The 21,713-nt window shown below is 42.9% G+C and overlaps 4 protein-coding genes across 7 annotated transcripts in view; 3 read left to right on the top strand and 1 right to left on the bottom strand.

The window, feature by feature from the left end:
* The first annotated feature begins 1,596 nt into the window (after positions 1–1,596).
* LOC308114143 (sialic acid-binding Ig-like lectin 15) lies at positions 1,597–4,628 on the top strand. The gene is made up of 3 exons (XM_080470816.1): positions 1,597–2,044; positions 2,358–2,744; positions 3,128–4,628. The coding sequence occupies exons 1-3, from the start codon at positions 1,915–1,917 to the stop codon at positions 3,556–3,558; spliced, it is 948 nt and encodes a 315-aa protein (XP_080326942.1). The 5' UTR covers positions 1,597–1,914; the 3' UTR covers positions 3,559–4,628.
* On the bottom strand, positions 4,370–12,340 carry LOC308114142 (uncharacterized protein). Of its 2 annotated transcripts, none has more exons than XM_080470815.1 (4): positions 12,205–12,340; positions 7,976–8,087; positions 6,355–7,488; positions 4,370–5,922 (listed from the first exon to the last, which is right to left on the bottom strand). In XM_080470815.1, the coding sequence occupies exons 2-4, from the start codon at positions 8,064–8,066 to the stop codon at positions 5,513–5,515; spliced, it is 1,635 nt and encodes a 544-aa protein (XP_080326941.1). In that variant the 5' UTR covers positions 8,067–8,087; positions 12,205–12,340; the 3' UTR covers positions 4,370–5,512. The 2 variants fall into 2 exon arrangements, with proteins under 2 accessions (XP_080326941.1, XP_080326940.1); XM_080470814.1 differs by lacking the exon at positions 12,205–12,340 and adding an exon at positions 9,326–9,806.
* Positions 12,341–12,507: 167 nt separating this feature from the next.
* On the top strand, positions 12,508–16,192 carry LOC308114069 (uncharacterized protein). Its single transcript, XM_080470708.1, has 3 exons — positions 12,508–12,570; positions 13,701–13,894; positions 13,993–16,192. The coding sequence occupies exons 1-3, from the start codon at positions 12,553–12,555 to the stop codon at positions 14,129–14,131; spliced, it is 351 nt and encodes a 116-aa protein (XP_080326834.1). The 5' UTR covers positions 12,508–12,552; the 3' UTR covers positions 14,132–16,192.
* A 1,068-nt stretch (positions 16,193–17,260) lies between these two features.
* Positions 17,261–21,713, top strand: part of slc4a7 (solute carrier family 4 member 7) — a 23,429-nt gene continuing 18,976 nt past the window's right edge. For all 3 annotated transcript variants that reach the window (XM_080471119.1, XM_080471120.1, XM_080471121.1), the window contains exons 1-2: positions 17,261–17,422; positions 21,581–21,662. In XM_080471119.1, coding sequence (XP_080327245.1) covers positions 17,378–17,422; positions 21,581–21,662 — 127 coding nt within the window. In that variant the 5' untranslated portion in view covers positions 17,261–17,377. The remainder of the gene's footprint in view (positions 17,423–21,580; positions 21,663–21,713) is intronic.

Below are 21,713 nucleotides of genomic sequence, written 5' to 3'. Positions count from 1 at the left end.
ACAGGTTTGCAGTAAATGGTCAGTCAGCAGGTTCGCCCTCTCAGACCGACTCTCTCTTCCTGTTTTCTGGCTTTGGTTTTCTTGGGTTTTCTTTGGTTTTTTTTTGAGGTTTAGGGTTTACAGGTCGGGTCACTTTTGTGGTTGGCCCAGTGTCTTCTCCTCTTTTCTTACTGTTAGCCGAGATTTCCTTCCCTTTTTGTTTCAGTCTCCTGACAGTGTTTGTCACCGCTGCTTTAATAAGCAACCTGGACCTGTGGTGGAACTGATCTATCACCTTCTGCCGACGGCAGTGATGTTCAAATCGCATTTCCTGTTTTCAGTTTCAGATCAATGAAACATTTTACAAAAAACAAACTCACAACAAAATTATTACAGTTTTGGTCTGTGGGCAGGAAGTCACTGATGAGCCAACTTTTGGAAAATGGATTTCTAGACTGAAAATTTTCTGAAAGTTCTGAGTTCTGCTCATGAGCGTCACGGTCATAATAAATGTTTTTTTTCTTTTCACGTGTGAGTAGATGAACAAGAACAATGGAGGATTCCGAGTGTCAGAATTTTATCAAAGAGAACATTTACTACACTGTCATCTGCATACGTGGAGAACATTTCTTCCATACAGACACAGAGTGAACCTAAACCACGAAGAAGAACAGCAATACACATCCTGCTGTTATATGTGTGTTTATGGTTCTGTTACAGAAACACAGAACCCTCGAGTGCAGCGCTTCTCAAACCTTTTTTGAGAAGCCTATATTTATGACTCACCCCAAGTGCCACTAGAGGGAGCCCGCGTACCACAGTTTGAGAGGAACCACATGTAAACTGCAGAGCTTGCAGAGTCCGTGTCAGTTCTTGACGTATGTCGATGTGGAGAGTTCAGTTTGAAAAGTTTATTCTCAAAAACATCAGAAGGCAAAAGTAAAAACACAGGAGGAAGTTGACAAGATCATCTGGCAACTGACACTTGAGGGAGAGGAATTTAAAACACAGGGAGGGAGCGACACAGGTGGAACACATTAAAATAATCAGATATTAAGGAAAGTGAATGGAGACATGGGACAAAACACGTGAGTTGCGAAATAGAACAGGAAGTGACAACCAGGTAAGTGATGCAGACTTTACACAGAGACAGAAGGAGACCCGACATCGCTGAGGTCTGTAACAGTCCAGAATGTCCGGCCGGTAACTTAAAGTCACTGGAAAAAGGAACATTTTTAGGATTCAGTTTTAGTGGTTGGTGTACATCTCTGATGTGCTGTCAATATCTTTATGAAGGAAAGTCATTACACTCGCACAAAAGCATATTTTCAGCATTTCAATTTTAGTGGAATGTTAGTTGATATCATGGCGCCTCAAGGAAATTCCGGAACTATCCCGAAGCGTCGTGAACACAAGATCCCGTTTCTTCACTCAATCTCGCAAGATCTTGATTCGGATTTGGAAAAACCATCTACGATACGTTTCACAACATTTAAGACTGTTTTTGTGGCTTGAAGACATTTTCTTTAAGAAGAGCTTTTTTTCTGACTGAATCTGTCAAATGATGCGACGCCATGTTTGATATCCCAGAAACCCTTGCGGCAGGTTTCCCAAGATGGCGTCAGTTAGCAAAACATTAACTCACTTTAGTGGCTCCAAATTCCAGTTTGTTTGTAAACAAATCGTATTTGGTGTGATGGATTTAGGGAACTTTAGATTGGAAATTTGCATGGGTTTATTTTCTGCGCAGAAGTGAGACCTTTATAAAATGTCAGAGAATCTAACCTAGACTGACCTTGACCTTGTGTCTCAATTGGTCAGGACAGAGGCGAGGTGCCTCAGCCTGTCGGTTCTCCAAAAGATTAGCGTCCACCCCCGAATCCACCTTGGGACGTCAAAGTCAAACAGGAAACAGACACATGGAGTGGATGCTTCATGTGTGAGTCACAGGGAGAAGAAGGACGTGTGAGCAGGGACATTGTGAGTCACAGCGGTCACACGGCGGCGCCAGGAGCAGATGTCAGGATGTCCGCGAGCGCTCTGCTGCTACTGCTGACCCTCACAGGTGAGCTCCTCTCAAAACATACAGGTAGCAACAGTAGAATTTGTCTTAATTTTCAATGAAAACTTAATCTCTTTTACTCTCATTTATCTCCGGATTCTAAACTTCTCAAGTTACCAAAAGAGGAAAAAAAGGAAATGCTCCCTGCTTCTCTCACTTTATCACTGTTAACATGCTGTATGTGGCTAAATGATGCTAATGCTAAAGGGAAGCTGTCTTCCGGGGCCCCAGACTCCTGGTCCTCTGTGTACGGCCCTGCTACCCTCCTCACATGTGGATGTACATCCTGTTTTTTTGTTGGGGGTTTTGTCCCCAGCATGCTCTGGGGATGACGGCTGGTCCATGAAGGTGCAGCCGGAGGTCCGAGGTATGGAGGGCTACCCGGTGGTGCTGCCCTGCACCTTCAGCCACCCGCAGCACTCCCAGCATGCATCTCTGCAGGTGCTGTGGCGTCTGGGTCACGGCCGGGACGCCACCGTGCTGTACCGCTGCACCAGCCGGCTCGGGGTCCCCGGCTGTGAGCCGGAGCCCCGGCAGGACCCCCGGTACCGGCTGGAGGGAGACCCGAGGGAGCACGACTTGTCACTACGTATCAACAGCGCCGCCCTGCAGGACAGTGGCCGCTACTACTGCCGGGCCGAGGTACCGGGCCAGAAGGGCGTTGGCTTCGAGGACAAGATGGGCACCAGGCTGAGGGTGGAAGGTACGAGCAGCTCACGCTGCACGTCAGCAACTTCAAACTAAAACCGAAAAACAGCCAACTGAATAAAACTTAGGTCAAATTTACTTTTTTCACTGAGATTATTTTACAACTTTATTCAAACCACCTAGTTTACCTGCAAAATGATTTTTTTTCTTCTTGCAGATCATTTTCATTCTTTCAATCACATTTTCATTCTAAATCACAAACACAGTCACCGTTTCCTCTTTGCTCTTGTTTCCATGGCAACCAGTTATATCTCCATGGAACCAGGAAGTGACTGTTCCCCCCCCCCCCCCAGTGTTGTTACCATGGGGACGCTTCAAATAACCCTGCTGAAGTTTTCTGAGGAAGTTTTCCTTCTCCTCCTCTTCCTCCTCCTGCAGCTCCTCCAAAGATCATGTCTCTGTCGGTGGAGGGTAGTGAGGCGTCGGGGTATCGAGCCGTGTGTCTGGTGCAGGGCTCTCCACTGCCGGACGTGCAGTGGCTGGGGTCTGACGAGCTGGTGGAGGGCTCCCCGGTGGGGCCCCTGGCTCAGGGTTCGGGGGCCCAGTATCACACGGTGAGCGAGCTGAGGGACGTGGAGCCGGGTCAGCAGTACTCCTGCAGCGCCTCCAACCCGCTGGGGAAGGAGCAGGCCGCCCTCTACGTGCTGCCCCCCCGGGCCCCGCCGGCCCCCGCCCCCGGGGCGTCCCCTCCGCTCCTGCTTTTCCTTTTCTGCCTCTCTGTGGGGGCCAAAGTGCTCCTGCTGCTGGGGGTGGGGGTGTGGGTGGTCAACGGAGGAGCTCTGCAGCGGCTGAGCTGCTCCTGGAAGTAACATCCTATAATAATCTGGATTCATTTCAGTAATAATCTGGTCTTTGTTCAATAATTATCTGGACTATTTACATTGATAGACTGGAATTATTCCAAATAATAATCCTGATATATTTTAATCTTTAAACTGTGTTTGTTATAATGTTAAATGGGATTCATTTCAAACTTTAATAATCAGAATTTTAAATATTGGCTTTAATTTGAATGTAAATCTGGATTTAACTGGAGGCTTTTTAATCGTTAATCTGTATTTTTTTGTTTACTTTCAACTTTAACCTGGATTTCTTTAAACGCTCGCCAGTTTTAAACACAACTGGTCTCAGATAAACTAGATGCTGCTGTGTTATAAACACACGTTAAATATTGGACACATATTCTAGATTTTAACTCATAATCACAGGCTGAATAAAAACCTTGAAAGTCTGAAACGCTGATGCTTTGTTTCTAATCTTATATGTGAACGCGTGAGTAGCAAATGTATACGTTCTGAAATAAAATGACTTGGCTGGATATTAGTAATGTGGATAAACAAAAAGATTTCAAAGGTTTTGAATTTGGTTTCATTAAATGTTATGTAATCAAATCAAAAATATATTTTTTAATATAACCTTAGAATTTAAAATGTTTTATGCATAGCTGCTGATTTTGGCTTTTGTTTAAACTGTCAGTGTGAAAGCTTCAAATTTCTCAGACGGGACGTTCAGGGTTCACATCTGAGACTGCAGTTCTTTTCTAGGTGGTGTACTTCAGGGCGCAGTACTGGGCCTTCTGCTGTTTTTTTTTTTTTTTTTTTTTTTTAATTCAATTCAAGTCAGTTCAACTTTATTTATTGAGCGCCGAATACAACAAAATCATTTCAGGGCACTTTTACAGAGGAAAGCCAACAAATCCACATGAGCAAGCAAATGTGGAAAGGACAGAACACCTGAGTGACGACAGTCGGATGTAAACGGCTCACCTGCACCCCGCTGACGCTCGGATGTCAGACGCGCTCAGATCTTTTTTTTTTAATCATCTCTGAAAAGAAAAAGTGTAACTTCTTCAATAAATCACTGTGACTCTCTGTCGTCCAAACCTAAACACATTTACTCATGTTTCTACAAAAGACTGTTTAATGTCAAGCACATTATATTGCAGTTATTATATTTTGCATAACAGAAAAGTTTTAATGAAATATAATTTTATTGAGAAAAATTTGAAAACTAGCTTCGGAAAACTACGATTCAGAAGATTTAACGAGTTTATGATTATAACAGTTCCATCTTTGTTTAGTTCAAAACATAAAACAAGTAATTTTTTTTTATCTCTCGAACCATTAAAAGCCATTAATACATCTCTTTTAATCAGTTCCTTTCAAAAACACATTCTCCTGACGCTCCATTGTTTCAAGTCATTATTACATGTGGATTGTTTCTGAGCCTCAATGAAATTAGCCGTTACTTGCATAAATATACTTGAAATAAAATATTCCATATCAGTGTTGTTTCACACATTATGTGATTGATTTATCAATAATGACATTTTTCCCGACAATAAATTCAAAAATCAGACATATTTTAAATATGTTTTCTGTGTTTGTGCACTCACTGCAAATCAACCCCACTGCAGGCATTGGGGAATAATTTGATTACTCGTAAAATCAGATGTAAATAAATAAAGCAGCAGCTTATAGTAAACCTAAAATCACACCAGAACAAATATACAAGGAAAATGCAAAAACGTATCGATACATTTTCTCAATAAACCCATAAAGAACTTTAACTCCTCAAGCAAAGATTATGAACAGGAAGTCATTTATATTTTAAGAACACACAAAGTTCAGATCAACTAAATTAGGTTGAATTTACTCTGAAATCAATAACAAATGCCTATTTGAAGATGCGTCCCCTCTGAAGTTGTCTCTCTCACAAGGCGTGTTGGTTTTCTTCGCCCTGCGGTCCAGCTGGCTGCCGATGTTACTCTGTGATGAATGTGCCCGGGCCGAAGCATAAGTATTTAGCGCTCCTGCAGCAGTCCTCATCCCTCCACTTGAAGTTCTCATCCTTCTTCATGCTCATCATGGCGCACTGTCCCTCCTCCACCAAGCCGGGCTCGTCCTTGTCCCAGTTTGTGACTTCAACTGTGCTGTTGTTGGCCCAGTACCATTCTCCGGTCAGAGCGCTGCGCCGCATGCCAATCCACACCTCCGTCAGATCCTCCATCTCCCACTGGGCCAGCTGTTTGTGAACCTGCTTCAGGTAAGCGGCATTGGAGAAGCTGACCAGCTCTTGTTTTACGTCCAAGCAGTTTTTCAGAGACTCACGCCAACCTTCAGCCGAGTCTCCAATGTCCAGGGACTCGGGGAACAGAGCGCAGCCTCGGTAATCTGGGAGAGGACAGACGAACTCGTGTGACACATGCAAACGTTCTCATGTATTACTACTCACTCACACATTTATGCTTTCTCAACAGTCATAATGGATAAAAGTTCGTAATTCTGAAGGATTACTTCAAAAATAAAATTTTCCCTCCTTTTCACGGTCCAAGTACCAGCTTCTCACGGTCCAAGAACGAGTTTCTAACCGTCCATAAACCAACTTCTCAATCCAAAAACCAGCTTCTAACCGTCCAAAAACCAACATCTCACAGTCCAAAAAAAGTTTCTCAGTCCAAAACCATCTCACCTAAAGATCAGAATCAGTCTCATGCATGCCGGAGTGCCACATCACAAAGTTGAATACTGAGTCTCATCCAGAACTTGTTAGAAAGCACTTCAATAAAAACCCTAGACTCGTTCCTCCACAGAGGCTGGGATTACCTGGGGTGGTACTGATGATGGGTGCAGGGTGACCAAACTGATTTCCATCGTTGTCGCCAATGAAGTAGACGGCCATATTGGAGAAGGAATGCCAGACGACACTTCTTCCCTCTGGCAGTTCATGACGAACTGCTTTGTAGTCGGTGTCTTTGACATCGACCCAGCCAGTCGCCTGATTGGTTCCCACATAGACCCCATGAGTCTCATCCGTCTTCACCATGATCACAACGTAGGACGTCACGTCAGGGATGGCACTGACGATGTAGCAGGAGGCAAAGTCGGACTCCGGGATGAGTGGGATGAGCAGGCCTGGACTGTAGAAGATGGCAGCACTGGCCCGTTTAACCACCGGCGAATCCTTATTGTAGGGCTTAGATGACGACACTCCCGAACCGTCCGACACAAGCACCGCTGATCCATTTTGATCTGCGTTGGCCAGAAAAGGAGGGATGACGAAATTGGTCGTGTCCTCCTTGGCCGGTGGCACCATGGTGTACAGTTGCCCACAGGTGCACAGCTTTCGATTGGCGCAGGGGTGACCAAAGAAGACCGCCACCGGAGCCTCGGCCTCCACAGCCTGCATGTCTTTATCTTGATCCAACCAGACCTGGGCGACCTCGTAAGGCGAGAGTGAGATCACTTTGTCCTTGTTACCTTTAACAGTCACTTTGTTATTGGTGCCGGCGTTGATGATGAGGATTCTGAACGGGCTTCTCTCCGTCACCTGCATGGTCACAACAGACGCGGGATTGGTGGTGTCAGCAATGCTCGGTACCGCCGGGATGAAGTACCTGGTGCCCAGTGTGTCGGTGGGTACGACGAGAACCGTCTGCATGCTGTTGTTCTTCTGGCTCGTTGCGAAAACGGTGATGTTTTTGTCGCTGGTGATCCGGATGGTCTTGTTGGAGATTTCTTCCCTACCCAGTTCCACGTCCTTACAAATAGTGAAGTGAGAGGTCTTCTCAATGACCTTCGATTGGTTGCAGAACTTGGAAAAAGTTGTGACCTCGGTGTCACCGAACAGGGCCACGGCTTGGATCGTGAAGCTGGGTCGGGTCGGGTGGTAGTAGGCGATGTTCTCAGGGAAAGTGACGAGGAATTCCGTCCCGATTTGCATGTCAGGCTTTGAGGATTCTGACGGAGGGAAAAAAAACCCCACTGAAATCTTCCTTCTGATTTTCTAATTGTTGATAGGTATTGAGTAAATTAAATGTGTTGAGGTGGAAAAGTACTTTTCTAATGCACTTGAGTCTACTTTTTTCTTTCATATCTGTATACTACTTGAGCACTAAGCAGTGCTCTTCCTTGTTTTAACCCCTATGACGTCAATTCAGTTACAGTGAATAGAATAGATTAGAATAGAATGCTTTATTTGTCATTATATGAGTGATATAATGAAATTGCAGGTACTGCTCCCTTTGGCATCAAATACATACAAGTGTGCAAAATACATTTAAAATCGATATATATGTGTTACAGCATAAAATCACTTATAAATAGAAAATTGTTTTGTCATTCCCTTCTTTTTAGTTTTTAGTTGTGAATATTTCAACATAACAAGACGTATTTATCTGTGCGGCGTCACGCGGTGACCGCTGACCTCCAGATGTGCTGAGCTCACCTGAGTGGACCTCCACAGGCTGCAGGAGGAGCAGGAGGAGGTGGAGCAGCGGGAGGTGGAGCAGCGGGAGGAGGCGCAGCGTCAGGCTCATGGTGGAAAATCTCCGGTCCTTCTTCAAACAAAACACAAAAAATCAACACGGTGAGGACTCCCTTTATCCACGACATCTTCCTCATTCCTTCAAACTACAAGACAAACTCACTGCAATTCATTTAATGGAAACTTCTAACATATATAAAACATATATAACAAACAGTAGTAGTAATAAAGTGAATAATAAGACTAATATAAATTATTTTGATAAATGGGCTCATAGCATATTTTGCTCTTACACACCAATTATTGATCAGATCTGAAAATATTCTTTAAATATTTCTAGTGAGATTTAAAAAAATTCTCACTTTAACATTAGGTTTTTTTTTTTTATGTGGGGCTGGAGAATCAGATCAAGTTCAAGTTTAGAGGAGGCTGTAATAGTGTCACTGCACCAGCAGGGGTCACTCGTGAGCTTCATTTAACCTTCACACACACGCGCACGCACGCACGCACGCACACACACACACTCAGCTGCAGCTGTATGTTGAACTTCCTGTTTCACACAGAACCAGATGAAGGTTTGTACAATAACTCGATGACATTCAAACATCTCAAAACCTTTTATCTGATTTAGTGCGAAGAACATATGACTATATTTAAGTACAATATCAACATTATCGATTTTTTTTAAAAACAATACAGTGAAATGCAAAAAAAAAACAAAAAAAAACTGTCTGAGCAAAATATTTTTTAATTAGTCAAGGAGAATAATCAACAACAGCAAATAAGTTGACTGTGCTTTTTCCTGTTCTCACAGTTTTTAGTCAGTTTGTAACTGAGACATCGTCCCGTTTACATGAACTCTGAATATCTGATGTCTTACAAATACCAATAATCAGGATCAATCTCATTTGACTAAATGTTGTTTTAGATGTTGAATTGTTAAGAGGTCGAATCGCCCAAACAACATATTCATGGATAGAATCAAACAAAATGTAAAACTACTATGACTCGATTACTGAAGGACAAATTCAGAATTTAAGGAAACAGTCATGGGATTGTGTCATTTTCCAGTTTGAGTTTTGAATTGATTAAATAGTTGTTTGTTTGTTTCTTTTGATTTATTGTGAATTAAATAACCAAGTTTGACTTTTGAGGCGATCTGAAGATTTGACGGCAATTTATTTCACTTGAAAAGATGTAATATTTTCCTCTAACACGCATGCACACACACACACACACATACAAACACACACACACACACACAAATCATGAATATGGCAAAATAAATCGGGAGTTCAGAATGAATCTTACCTGCTGTTCAGCTGCAGTGTGTCAGAATCACAGTCTCTCTCTCTCTCTCTCTCTCTCTCTCTCTCTCTCACACACACACACACACACAGACAATAATCTTAGTTTGTCAGAGACAAGCTAGTTTGGAAGAACTTTGCATGAAACACATGTCGCCATCATCACCATCATCATCACCATCATCATCACCATCATCATCATCATCACCATCATCACCATCATCATCATCATCTGAATTCGATTAGATTTCTGACTTCTGAGGGGGTTCAACTGTATTTCAGATAGAGTTTGTTCAGGTATATTTCAGCTATATTTCAGATGTGTTTCAGGTAAATTTCTGATATATTTCAGGCATAGTTCAGATATATTCAAGATACACTCAAGGTACCTTTCAGGTCGGTTTTAAATATATTTCAGATGTGTTTCAGGTATATTTTAGGTATATTTCAGATATGTTTCAGGTATATTTCAGATGTTTCAGATATATTTCGGATTAGTTTCAGGTATCTTTCAGGCAAATTTCTTATCTGTTTCAGCTATATTTCAGATATGTTTCAGATATGTTTCAGGTATATTTCAAGTATATTTCAGATGTGTTTCAGGCATAGTTCAGATATATTTGAGATACATTCCAGGTACATTTCAGGTTGGTTTTAGATATATTTCAGATATATTTTAGGTATATTTCAGGTATGTGTCATGTATATTTCAGATGTTTCAGCTATATTTCAGATGTGTTTCAGGTCAATTTCGGATATATTTCAGGTATAGCTCAGATATATTTAAGATATATTCCAGGTACATTTCAGGTCGGTTTTATATATATTTCAGGTATTTTTCAGATATATTTCAGATGCGTTTCAGATGTGTTTCAGGTACATTTCAGATATATTTCAGATGTGTCTCAGATGAGTTTCAGATATTTTGTGCAGCAGCTCTCGGCTCCTCAGAGGTTTGACAGTCAAATCAGGGTCTGGCTCGGGGAGTCGCTGCTGCGCCGCTGGTCTGATCCACTCTTTGTTTACATTTCCCTGTTTACTCTGTATTCAAAGTGAGCGGAGCTGCAGCAAACACACCTCGGCGCCCAAAGCCACAGCGATCACTGTCAGTACAAACGCTGCCGCACGACTTTCTTCCATGTTGGAACACAAACATGTGAAGAGCCTCTTTCTCTCCTTCACACTGAGTTGTAAAGTTAGTAAAAAAGATGTGATGCTGCTTTTGAATATGTTGTTGACTCTTTTAGATCAACGCTGGATGGATTTTGAACCCTTGGTTCTGGTTTTAGGCCCGTTTCTGGCCTGTTTTGAGTCTTAAACTGGTTTCAGATGGGTTTTGGACTTGTTTTAGATGCACCTTAAACTGGTTTATGGACTGAATATAGAATATATAAATTTAAAAATTTGTAATAAACTGGTTTAGGTCAGTTTGTGCTGATGGTCAGTCTTGACAATCAGTATTATTTTCACACAGTGAAATCAGCAGGAACAATGAAAGCGACCGTAACGTGTCTCCATGTTTTCATGACATCATTGGAAACAGGAAGTAATGCGCAGTGACACAGTCATTTAGTCACTAAACATAAGGTTCCATTTTCACTAGTGTCTTTACTGCCCCGACCACACAGAGGAGCTGTTTCCCCTTTAAACACCACCTGCCTCTCTCTCTCTCTCTCTCTCTCTCTCTCTCTCTCTCTCTCTCTCTCTCTCTCTCTCTCTCTCACACACACACACACACACACACACACACACACACACACACACACACACACACACACACACACACACACACACACACACACACACACACAACACACCTTAACTGTGGTTGTGTAACTGTTATCTAACAGAAAGACTTTCTAAAAAAAAAAAATAGGACAGCGTGTGTGTGTGGGTCACTAATGAGGTCCAAAACCATTTTTAGCAGAACAAATGTCACTGCAACGAGGACATTTTGTCGGCAACGTCATAATAACAATAATCTGTATTTAGAGAGCACTATGAAGGAGAAAATAAGCAGTTGTTGTGGGAGAGGAGGTCGACAACAGAGATTATGAAAGTTGTGTAATAGAATGCAAACAAACCACGGGTGTAACTTCTTCATTTTTTTTAGGTCAGGACAATTTTAGTAAAATAAAGATTGAATCCAATTAATATCATAACTTTTTCTTGAACATTATCTTGTAAAAGCATTGATACCACCTTCCACCTTTTGTTACATTACAACCTCAAATGTAAACATATTTAATTGGATTTTACGTGATCGACCAACACAGTGTGACACATAACCATAAAATTAAAGGAAAATGATACTTGGTTTTCGTCTTCTTCTTTTTTTTCTTACAAATAGAAAACCGAGGCCTGCAAAAGGATTCATTCCCTCTGAGTTAATACTTTGTCTCCACCAGCTTTTTACATCTTGACTGAAAAGTTTGCCTCCTCGAGCTCAGTCAGGTTGGATGGAGAGCCTCTGTGAAGAGCCGCTTTAAAAGTCTGGACGACTAGTTGACAAATGACACATAGAAATGATGGACATCAAACACACCCAGAATCAGTTGAAAAGTCACAAGCTGTCTGTTAAGTCCCACTGCCTGTATAATGAATGATTTGTCATTAAAATAATGAGGGAATTAGATCATGACAGGCAAGAGGAGACAGGATGTGAAGTCTAATGTCCGACTTATGAGCATTTATTGTTTTGGTCGCAAGGCGTTGAACTTTTTACTTTTTATACAACTATGGACATGAGTCTGTGTCTCCCGTGGAAAAAAACCATGACCTGTCCTCATTTTGACTTTAAACGTATTTTCAATGACGTCCGTATGAAGTCCAGACAAGACGTAAATACAACGCCCAAGAAAGACGTATAAAAAGAAAACTTACATTCTGGTCCCTCTGAGGACGTCTTCTGGATGTATAGAGGGGACAAAATGTGGACAAGTTCAAATGGGACGAGGCGGCCCGGGACACGGATGGTCTCTAACCTGTGAACCTGTTTCTGTGAGGATACTTTCAGAGTAATTGGATTACATGTGAGGGGTCCTGCGTGTCTTTTTGATTCTCTCTCTGTGGTCTGATCTTTTTTAATCTTTAATCGTTAATCTGGCTCCAGATTACGTTTAGCCTGGAAATGATGACATCGCGGTGTGAGGTTGGCTCCGCCCCCCTGGCTGCTTCTTTAGAGGACAGACACTTTTCAGCAGAACAGAAGACTTCATCTTCATCTTCGTCATGGCCACCTTCGTCTCAGTGAGTACTCCTCCATTTCTTCTTCACCTTAATCTGCTATCATGGTGACTATTATAAGAATAACAATAATGATGATGATGATGATGATGATGATAGTAGTAATAGTAATGATAATAATGATAAAGCTTGAATCACTATGGTATGACTACCTTTAGTATTCACACCAAAAATACAATTATGATAACTATGAGATATGTAATATATATAGAATTATGATATATAAAATATATTTACTTGATTAATTTTTTTAAAGAACATTAAATAAAAGAGACTTGTGTGAAGTGTTATTTAAGACATTTCTGAATTTACTCCTTTAAATGATTGTGGTTTCATGAAGATACTTTTAATAATACATTTGATATTTTAATAACTTACATTTGATTGAATTGACCTTTTGTCCTTTTTTTATATTTATCAATATTTCTTGATATTAAGAAGTACAAAAACAAAACATAATATTACTTTAAATTGGAAGATTCCTTCGTACAGGTCAGTGAAATATGATTTACTGGGATACAAATGGTTGAAAACGTAAATAGTAAACGTGTCAATGTTTGTGTTAAAGTTCATGTTCACATGAGTGACGAGACAGAAATAAATGGTGGAACATAAAGAGAGAAGTGGGTCAGGTCGGGGCCCCTGGGAGCCCCCGTCCCACTTCTTATAGGAGCAGTAATGAGTTCCGGCCTCCTCTCGCTTCATCAGCCAATCAGAATGATGCACGGCTTCTAAAATCTGATTAGGGCGGATTGATTGACAGATTGTGATTGTGGTTCTCACACTGAAACCTCTGTTCACGTTAACTGGTTAACTTTTGTTAAAAACGTTAAATCAACTTCAGATTTCGTACAAATCAATACAAAAAAAAAAGTTAAAAACAAGAAAACAACAGATGCTTTGAAAGCTTTCAGTCTGAAATTCAGCGTCAGTCAGGATAGAAAATCTTTTCTACTGATTGTTTAATTTGAAGAATCCTTTTCATCCTCCACATGAGAACGACAGGAGTGTTTGAAGCGTGTTAGTGTTAGTGCCCTCACACTTGGGGGGGTCAGACGTGAAAGCTGGGGGCCACCCCCCCAGGGGGCTCAGCTGAGTGTTTTGGTCTGTAACGGACAAACTGTGTGTTTCAGCTGGTCACGTGTCATCCCTGTCATGTGGCGTCGCCCCGCCGCGGCCTCGTCTACGCCGACTCGCTGTCTGCCCTGTCCAGGAAGCTCCCCGGAGGCGCCCAGTGGCCCCCCGGAGGCGCCCAGTGGCCCCCCGGAGGCCCCCAGTGGCCCCCCGGGCCCCGGCTGCTGTACAGACACCCCTGCAGACTCAACAGGTAAACACACGGGGGTTGACGTACTCTGTTCTATTAAACACGAAGTCGTAGTGGGTGTAGTACTGTTGTGAGGTCCGTCTCACTGTTTGCCCCCACAGATGCGATCCCCCAGAATCCATTGAGGTGACGGGCTCCAGGCCGTCGGGCGGTGTGCGACACCTGCTGGCCACTCACCTGAGGAAGCTGCTGACGCTAAGCCCCGCCCACCACAGGAGAGGGCTCCGCCTCCCGGGCTGAGCTCCGCCTCCTGATGGAGAAGAGCCAATGAGAGCTCAGTGAGAGCTGCCAGAGACCAGATGGCGCCACACAGTGTGTGTGTGTGTGTGTGTATGTGTGTGTATGTGTGTGTGTGTCACTGTGAGGGAAGAGGTGGAGGGCCCAAGCCTCCTGAAACTGGTTCTTAAAGGGCCGGAGCAGTAAAATCGATTCTAAACACTGTCACAGTGTTTCACATCCACGTTCTACTAATGCTAATCTGCTAGGCTCGGCCACTAACTTCAACTGCTTTGCTTCAGAGCCACACGTTAAAGATGCTTAGCTGTGATGCTAATGCTAATCTTTAGGATTAGGCCGCTAGCTTTTGCTGCTACGTGCTTCAGATTTCTGTGTTACAGATGGTTAGCCGTGACGCTAATGCTAATCCACTAGGTTCAGCCTCGAGCTTCCACTGCTCCAGGTTTCAGTTCTCGCTGTGAATGTTGCTGCTTCTGAGTTCTGTCTTTAACCTGTCCTCATCGGAGTCGGACAGTGCGCCGCCCCAGTGGACACGACATGAACCGCAGCTGCTTTTAATCCCCTCGTGTCTCCTTTGAGAGGATTTGATGTGGAGAAATAAAGTCACACAGGAACGCCGAAGAACTGACACAAGAACTGTTCCACAGAGAGAACATCATAAAGACTCCAGACATCAGGGAGTTGAAGAAAAATTACTCTTCATCTCTTTTTTGCTAGATTTTCTCGATCAATTGTTTCTTGTGAGCCACGTTTGGTCCGCGGGCCTCGTGGAGAGTGTCGGGTTGATATCAAAACACATGGAACAGAGAGAAGAGATGGAACAGATTTAACACATAGAACACAAAACAGAGAAATGATAGAACACTTAACAGATAGAGCAGATAGGAAGACATAGAACACATATAGAATTTATCTTTAAATTATAATGTCATTATTTCTCCCTGCACTGTTTTGTTGATAATTATATTCTTTATCTTGTGAAATAAAACTGCTTCCACTCCCTGTTTCATCTTTATTTTTCATTTATCAACATATGCATTAAACAAGCCCCGGCTAGCTCAGTTGGGAGAGAATGAGACTTGCAATCTCATGGTTCATGTCCCACGCCGGGCGCCACCTTCCCGTGGGCTCACCACCCGCAGGAGAGGTTCTTAGTCGGTGTGATCTGGGTGACAGTGCTCAGACCGCCACCCAGAAACGGATAAGCGGGAGAAAATGGATGGCTGGATGAATTAAACATGTGGAACCTGTCCCTGTCTGTCTGTCTCTCTATTTCTCCATGTCCACCAGAGGGAGGCAGGAGAGGCAGTTTGGCCCAGAGAGGACTTGACACTGTCTAGAAGTTTACATCTGAGACAGGAGAGAGTGTGACAGTTGATAAGACATCAGAACAGGCATGAAGTCTCTTTAATAGCTCCTGTCAGTGTCATTCAGGAGTCGAACCAACGTGACCCCTGACCCCATCCTGCCCTTTGTTAGAGTCCACCCTTGTGGGATTTGAACCGTGGAGAGTGTTTCTTGTGCTGAAAACACACAGTGACTAATTTTTATTGAGGAACAATGGGGTTCTTTTACAGGTGAAAGGTCACATGAAGTATCACTGACGAAGCCCCGCATGGACCGATCCAACCCTGCACACACAACACGCCGAGTCCCACCGAGCACACGACCAACCTTCCCACTGCGCCACCGCACCACGACGTCACTGCCCAACTGCCCCACCGCACATCACACCACCATACCACTACTCTACCACAACGCCACACAACCGCACCGCTGCTCCAACACACTATAGTACTGTACCACCGCAGAGGAGAAGGGGGAGGAGGACAGAGGAAGAGGAGGATGTGGAGGATGACATTAGGGGGAAGAGGGATGTGGTGTGTTCGGGAACAGCCTCAGAGTGCAGGAGAAATGACTTCCAGGTTCTCTGAAGGGAACAAAGAGCAACAGCCTTTATTCAAAAACCTTTGAAGTTATTTCTTTGGACCTTTGAAAAGTTCAAACGTTCCTGTTTTGTTTTTTTCTCTCTCCAAAAAACACTTTTTCACTTTACAACACCTGAAAAAAACAAAAAAAAACAATACAAAAGACCTTTTTTTGACCTTTAAATTACGTCATCTCAACTAGTCATTCAGAACAGGCTTTAGGATGTACACATACATTTACTTTCACCTCCATCATGATTCTGACCACAAACACACCACAGCAATAAAAACTACAATAAAATAATGGGGAAGCCAATTAAAATATATGAAACTAAATTAAACAAGCCATTTCTGCCTCACAGAAACAAGCGATCACATAAAATCTAACTCTATTAGATTATTATGAGCAGAAAACCCAATGAAATAATTTTAGGGAAAAACTGCTATATATGATATGTATTTCTTGTTCTGATAATAGCAACATGTTTAAGTGTACCAAAGTCACAGTAGTCAGAATTTATTTTATATTCTGAATAAATCCATTTCAGTCTAATAATAGGATGTAAATTCTGCTCTTTTTAAAAATGTTATTTTCTAATTATTATTATTTATTATTGGCAGACAGTAGTACTTTACACAGTACAGTATTAAGTGACCGTTGGGAGCGCGGACACAAAAAGCACATCAAAAACGGGCAGAACAATCCGGAATAGGTTGTTACGACGTTTGTTAACGATTCGTCTAACTGTTTCTGAATAAATTGCAAAAAACTGTGAAATAAAATATGCCATACCAAGCGGATGGGTGAGGCACCTCATGGAGGAGGTCAAAGGAGATCAGCCTCTGTTGCCAAGGAGATGCTGAGCTCAACAGAGAGAGAAGCAGCCTTCAAAATTTCCTCTGGGATTGTCTAGGTTGTACCTACATTATTAATAATATTCATATAAAGTGTCGGATTTGTGAGATAGAAAGTTTAACTTATCCCAAAAGAGTATTTCGGTTGTAGTATTATTCCTCTTTTCATTGATTGATTTCGTCACTAACCAACGGACAAAGTCCCCACGCTCTTTACCGGCGTATTCGCCTATTTTTCACTTTTCGGCTCTGTGATTGGCTCAAGCGAAACGATGACTGCTGCATCATTGGAAGAGAGCCTTGTCGATCAGAAGGGGGAGGGGCCTGCAGCTGGAGTCGATATATTGGGGAGGTTGAGAAACTGTGGCGGAGAGAAAGGCGGAGGAGACGCCGACGCCGCTCAGCTGGGTAGAACTCGGATGAACCAGCGGCTCCCGGAGGAGAGGCAGTGCAGTTTCCAGCGGAGATGGCGGAGGACCACAGCGACCAGATAAAGCCGCTCCTCACATCTGTAAGTTCCCCTCCAAGTGTACCTGTTAGCAGGGGGCTAGCGCCTCCCCCGCCGCCGGGGACTGTCTCATGAGAGCGGGGCACAAAGTGGGAGTTTTCACCCCCCTCGAACAAAGGTGCCTCCTCTCGGGTAAAAGCTGAGCCGGGGCGGTTTAAGCGGCTGCCAGAGGCCAGAGGAGTTGGTACAAAGCTCGAGCAGCCGAGCGCTGTGCCTTTAGAAAGGACCACGTTTCTGCCAGGAAGTGAAAGAAAGTTTACGGAACTCCATCTGAAAAACTGAAAATTTGTGATTCACAGGCTGATGTATAAATGTGTGACGGAGATGTAAAAACCACAAAGGTGGATTTTAATCTACACGAACCAGGCTTACAAGCGGAATAACTCACATCCCCACTGATTGGATGATTTAGCTGAAAATGAGCTATTTCTACTTGTTGCGCTGCCATTAATGTCACCGTTTCTTCCGCTCACACGACCGTCTTTTTACACATTAAAATTCAAAATAAACTTTCCTGAATATTTATTAAGCTTCCATCTGTATGCCGAACTGAGGGGGGTTTTAAATAAGACTCATTAAGTACTGGCACGCTTGTGAACAGTGTGAAGGTTTTCCTAGAGACACGAATAAATAAAATTGCCCTTCTAAATAACGGAGTTTGGTACATCAAGTTTTATCCCGACGGTGAATTATTTTGCCTTGAAACGGATGAGTTTGACGCTTTATTTTTGACATGATTAAATGTCTTCAAAACAAACACACACAGGAAAGCTAGTGTTGACATAGCCCTGACCTGATGCTGCGTGTCTGAACTTTGACCTTTTGGGGCGGATGTCCTGCTGGATGCTGCTCTCCTGTTACCACGGCAACAGGACTCATCAGTTCGGAGTCACCTGGAAGGTTACTGAAAAAGTTCTGTTCCGTGTTCTCCCAGGTTCCCGTTAGTGTTTGCCTCTCCTGTATGACACATGTGATTTTAAGCTGCTGAGACATTTAAAGTCCTCAGTCCTTGGGACCAGCGTCCCTGTTCTCCCTCCCCAAGTTTGAATGTGTGTGAACAATGAGAAGGTAACCGCTTATGTGAACGCAAACTAGAATCAGCCAAAAAGACACAACTAGTAACCACAAAAGTGTTGCGAAATGGTTAAAAAGAGACTTAAGAAAAAATCTAAATGAACACAAGTGGACACAGTGAACAGAATATAAAGACAAAGACACAGACTGCAAGGACACACACAAACCCCAACAAAGCGACAGACTGTGGGACTCAACTCAACTTTATTTCTGAAGCACTTTTAAAAAAAAATAAAATAAAATTGCTACAACTGAACCAACATGCTTGTATGACTAAAAAATCATAAAACATGAGGTGCAGTCTGTAAAAAAAAAAACAAAAAAAAAAACAAACAAACAAAAAAAAAAAACATACCACAAAATGGCAACAAATAAAACGGAAGCAGAGTCTCAGGCGGGGTTAAAAGCCGAGGGACAAAAGTTTGTGTTCCGATCAGTTTTTAAAATGGACGGTGAATGGGCTTGTCTGATGTGAGTGGCCTCTTGTTCTGCACCTTCGTGGCAGCAACAGAAAAAGCTCTGTCCCCTCTGAGCTTCTGTTTGGACCTCAGTACCTCCAGGAGCAGCTGATCATCAGACCTGCGGCTCCGAGCAGGAGTGTAGGGGTGAAGCAGCTCAGAAGGGGCGAAACTATTCAAAGTAGGGCTCGGCGATTTGGCCTAAAACAAAAATCTATAATTTTTTTAAAAGAAAAATTTGAGTTTCAATTTGATGAAATTTTTTTAATGCACCTAATATATCTGTCTCTAGACATTTTTGTCAAAAGTGCAACTTTATTGTTGTGATTGTCCTCAGAGCTAAAATGCGTACAGGACAGACAGAACATTGCAGCACCTCCTACAGGACAGAATGTTTGAACAGAATAAGCTGAACAAAATTCCAGTTTATGAAAAAAGAGCTGAAACACATGAAGGGTTTCTGGAAGGTATTTCATTTGGTATGTATGCATCTTCTGGGTTTGGTTTTTATCTGGTATTTAGATTTTTTCCAGAAATGTTCTGAAAATGTTTTGACTTTTGTCCAGGTGTTTGCTTTTAAACCGGTTTGAGTGAAAGTTGTTCTGTGTAGTTTTGTTTGGTTTTGGAACGTGTGGTGAGTCTGAGTTCTCTGTGTGTTTTGAAGAAGTTCTCGCTGCTCTTTGGACTTGTTTTCCTTGTTTGTGTCTGTGCATCACTGAGCTGTGACTGCCTGGAGGTTCGTCTGGACTCTTGAGCTTCTCTGGGTTCAGTGACGATCATATCGCACTCGGCCACCAGGGGGCGCCGCAGGAGATTCAGATTCAAGCCGGAGAACAGAGAGAACCCACCCGGTTTCCAATCATCACAGATCTTCACCAACAGAACACCCACAGCTTCATGTTCATGAGGTTCTGAGGATCATACTGGTTCCAGAAACAGAAAAAGTTCCTTCACACTGATTCTTCCAGTCTTTAAATTTCCGGTTCTGCAGTTCCGCTTCAGTCGGTCCGATAAGAAGGAAACTTTTCTGCCTCACAAAGGTGAAACATGAGCCTCCTTCAGTTCTACCAGCTCTGCTCATTTCCCCTCCAGAACAATCCAGTTAGTCCACTCAGTTCCCACACGATGATCCTCCTGCATCAGCGTGATTAAAAACCCACTGAGGAGGGAGGTCAGAGGTCAACTCTGTACAGTCCTCATGAGACTCGGGTTACCTGATGGAGAGACGACGTGTTCCCACTGTAACGAAGGGAGCCCCCCCGGATCGGGTTCTGTACGAGGACTCGGGGAGCGCCGGTCGTATTGTCCAGGTGCTACGAGGTGAAGCCTCAGAGATCAGGAAGGTTTTAAACGTATGTGACGTGGCGACGCGTTTACTTCATAGAGTGAAGAGCTGAAGTCTGGTGCTGCTGAGACCCGTAGTGACGCCGGAATACATTTCCTGAAGACTTGCTTTGCCTTGCTGGAAACTTGTTAAATCCCTGACCTGGAAATGATTCGCTTTAATTTTGTCTTGACCGTGTTGAAACGTGTTCACGTGTCGGGGACTTGCTAGTAAGATACTGACTGTGAACTCAGAAGTTCAACTTTTGATTCGAAATGTGTCACTGACTCTTTGTCACTGTTCTTGACTTGTTACTTGAGTTAAACTAAACTCTCTTTTGTTCTAACTTGTTAGGGACTGAGCCTGAAAGGCCTGGAGGCAAGGACCTATTGTCTGTGTAATGTTTATTATTATTTGTATTGATGTTCAGCTTGTCATTGTTAACATGGAACACGTTGGCCTTTTTTTTTTTTTTTATACACAGCTTGCTACTGCATTCCTCAGCTCGGGTCCTTTTTGTTGACCTGGTACTTGTTGGTGCTGACTCGCGTCTTTTAGATCGTAACTAAACTTGGGAATCAAAATCAATGATTATATTTTAACCTCGGTAGTTCTTGATGTAAAACTGGTTGGCCTGGGACGTCAGGGTGGGGACTCGTGAGAGGAAACACTCGGTGTGAGTGTCTGACCTGCTGCTGTTGGTCTCTGACAAGGCCCCACCCTGTGTGTGTGTGTGTGTGTGTGTGTGTGTGTGTGTGTGTTTATAAAAGCTGAGTTGTGTGAGCTGCTGCCCGTTTTCTGGTTTGGGAAGCTGGACGATGGGAGATTTCCTCAGGACTCGGAGGGTGAGCAGGGACTTCAACAGATTACATTCCTCTGTGTAATCTTTATTTACTCTTTACTTTAAAAGTGCCGTCTGGTTCACACGTGTTGACTGGAACCAGCAAAGGAAAATGTGAAGTGACTGAGAAAGTATTTGTACTTCAGGAGGTTTTTTTTTTCCTTCATGCGAAGACGGATCTGTGAACTTTGTTTAAACCTCAGTGAAGGACCGGGACAACTGACACAAGTGTAAAAGTGTACTCTAAAGCTGTAGAAGTAATCAAATTACTTTCTGATTTCCAAAGTAGGACTTTAACTGTATAATGTCTAAATATTTTATCTTCTTTAAAATGTAATTGTGGATTTGATGGTTTTATAAAAAGTGCTGTCAGGTTATTGATACAAGTTCAATTTGCTGTAACCATGACAACAAACAGTATTACGATAACTGTAGTTACGCTCTCTCTTCTCTCTCTCTCTCAGGGGAATGACGAGGAGGCGGTGTTGGACCAAGGAAAGACCAGCTCTACTCTGTACATCAACTTTGAGAAGGACGAACTAGAGAGTGAGTACACACACACACACACAAAGTGTCACAGACACACACAAAGGGTTT

This window comes from Lipophrys pholis (assembly GCF_963383615.2).
Source record: "Lipophrys pholis genome assembly, chromosome: 9".
NCBI classification, from domain to species: Eukaryota; Metazoa; Chordata; class Actinopteri; order Blenniiformes; family Blenniidae; genus Lipophrys; species Lipophrys pholis.
Note: the sequence above shows the minus strand (reverse complement) of the source record. Positions and strands in the feature narration are given on the sequence as shown.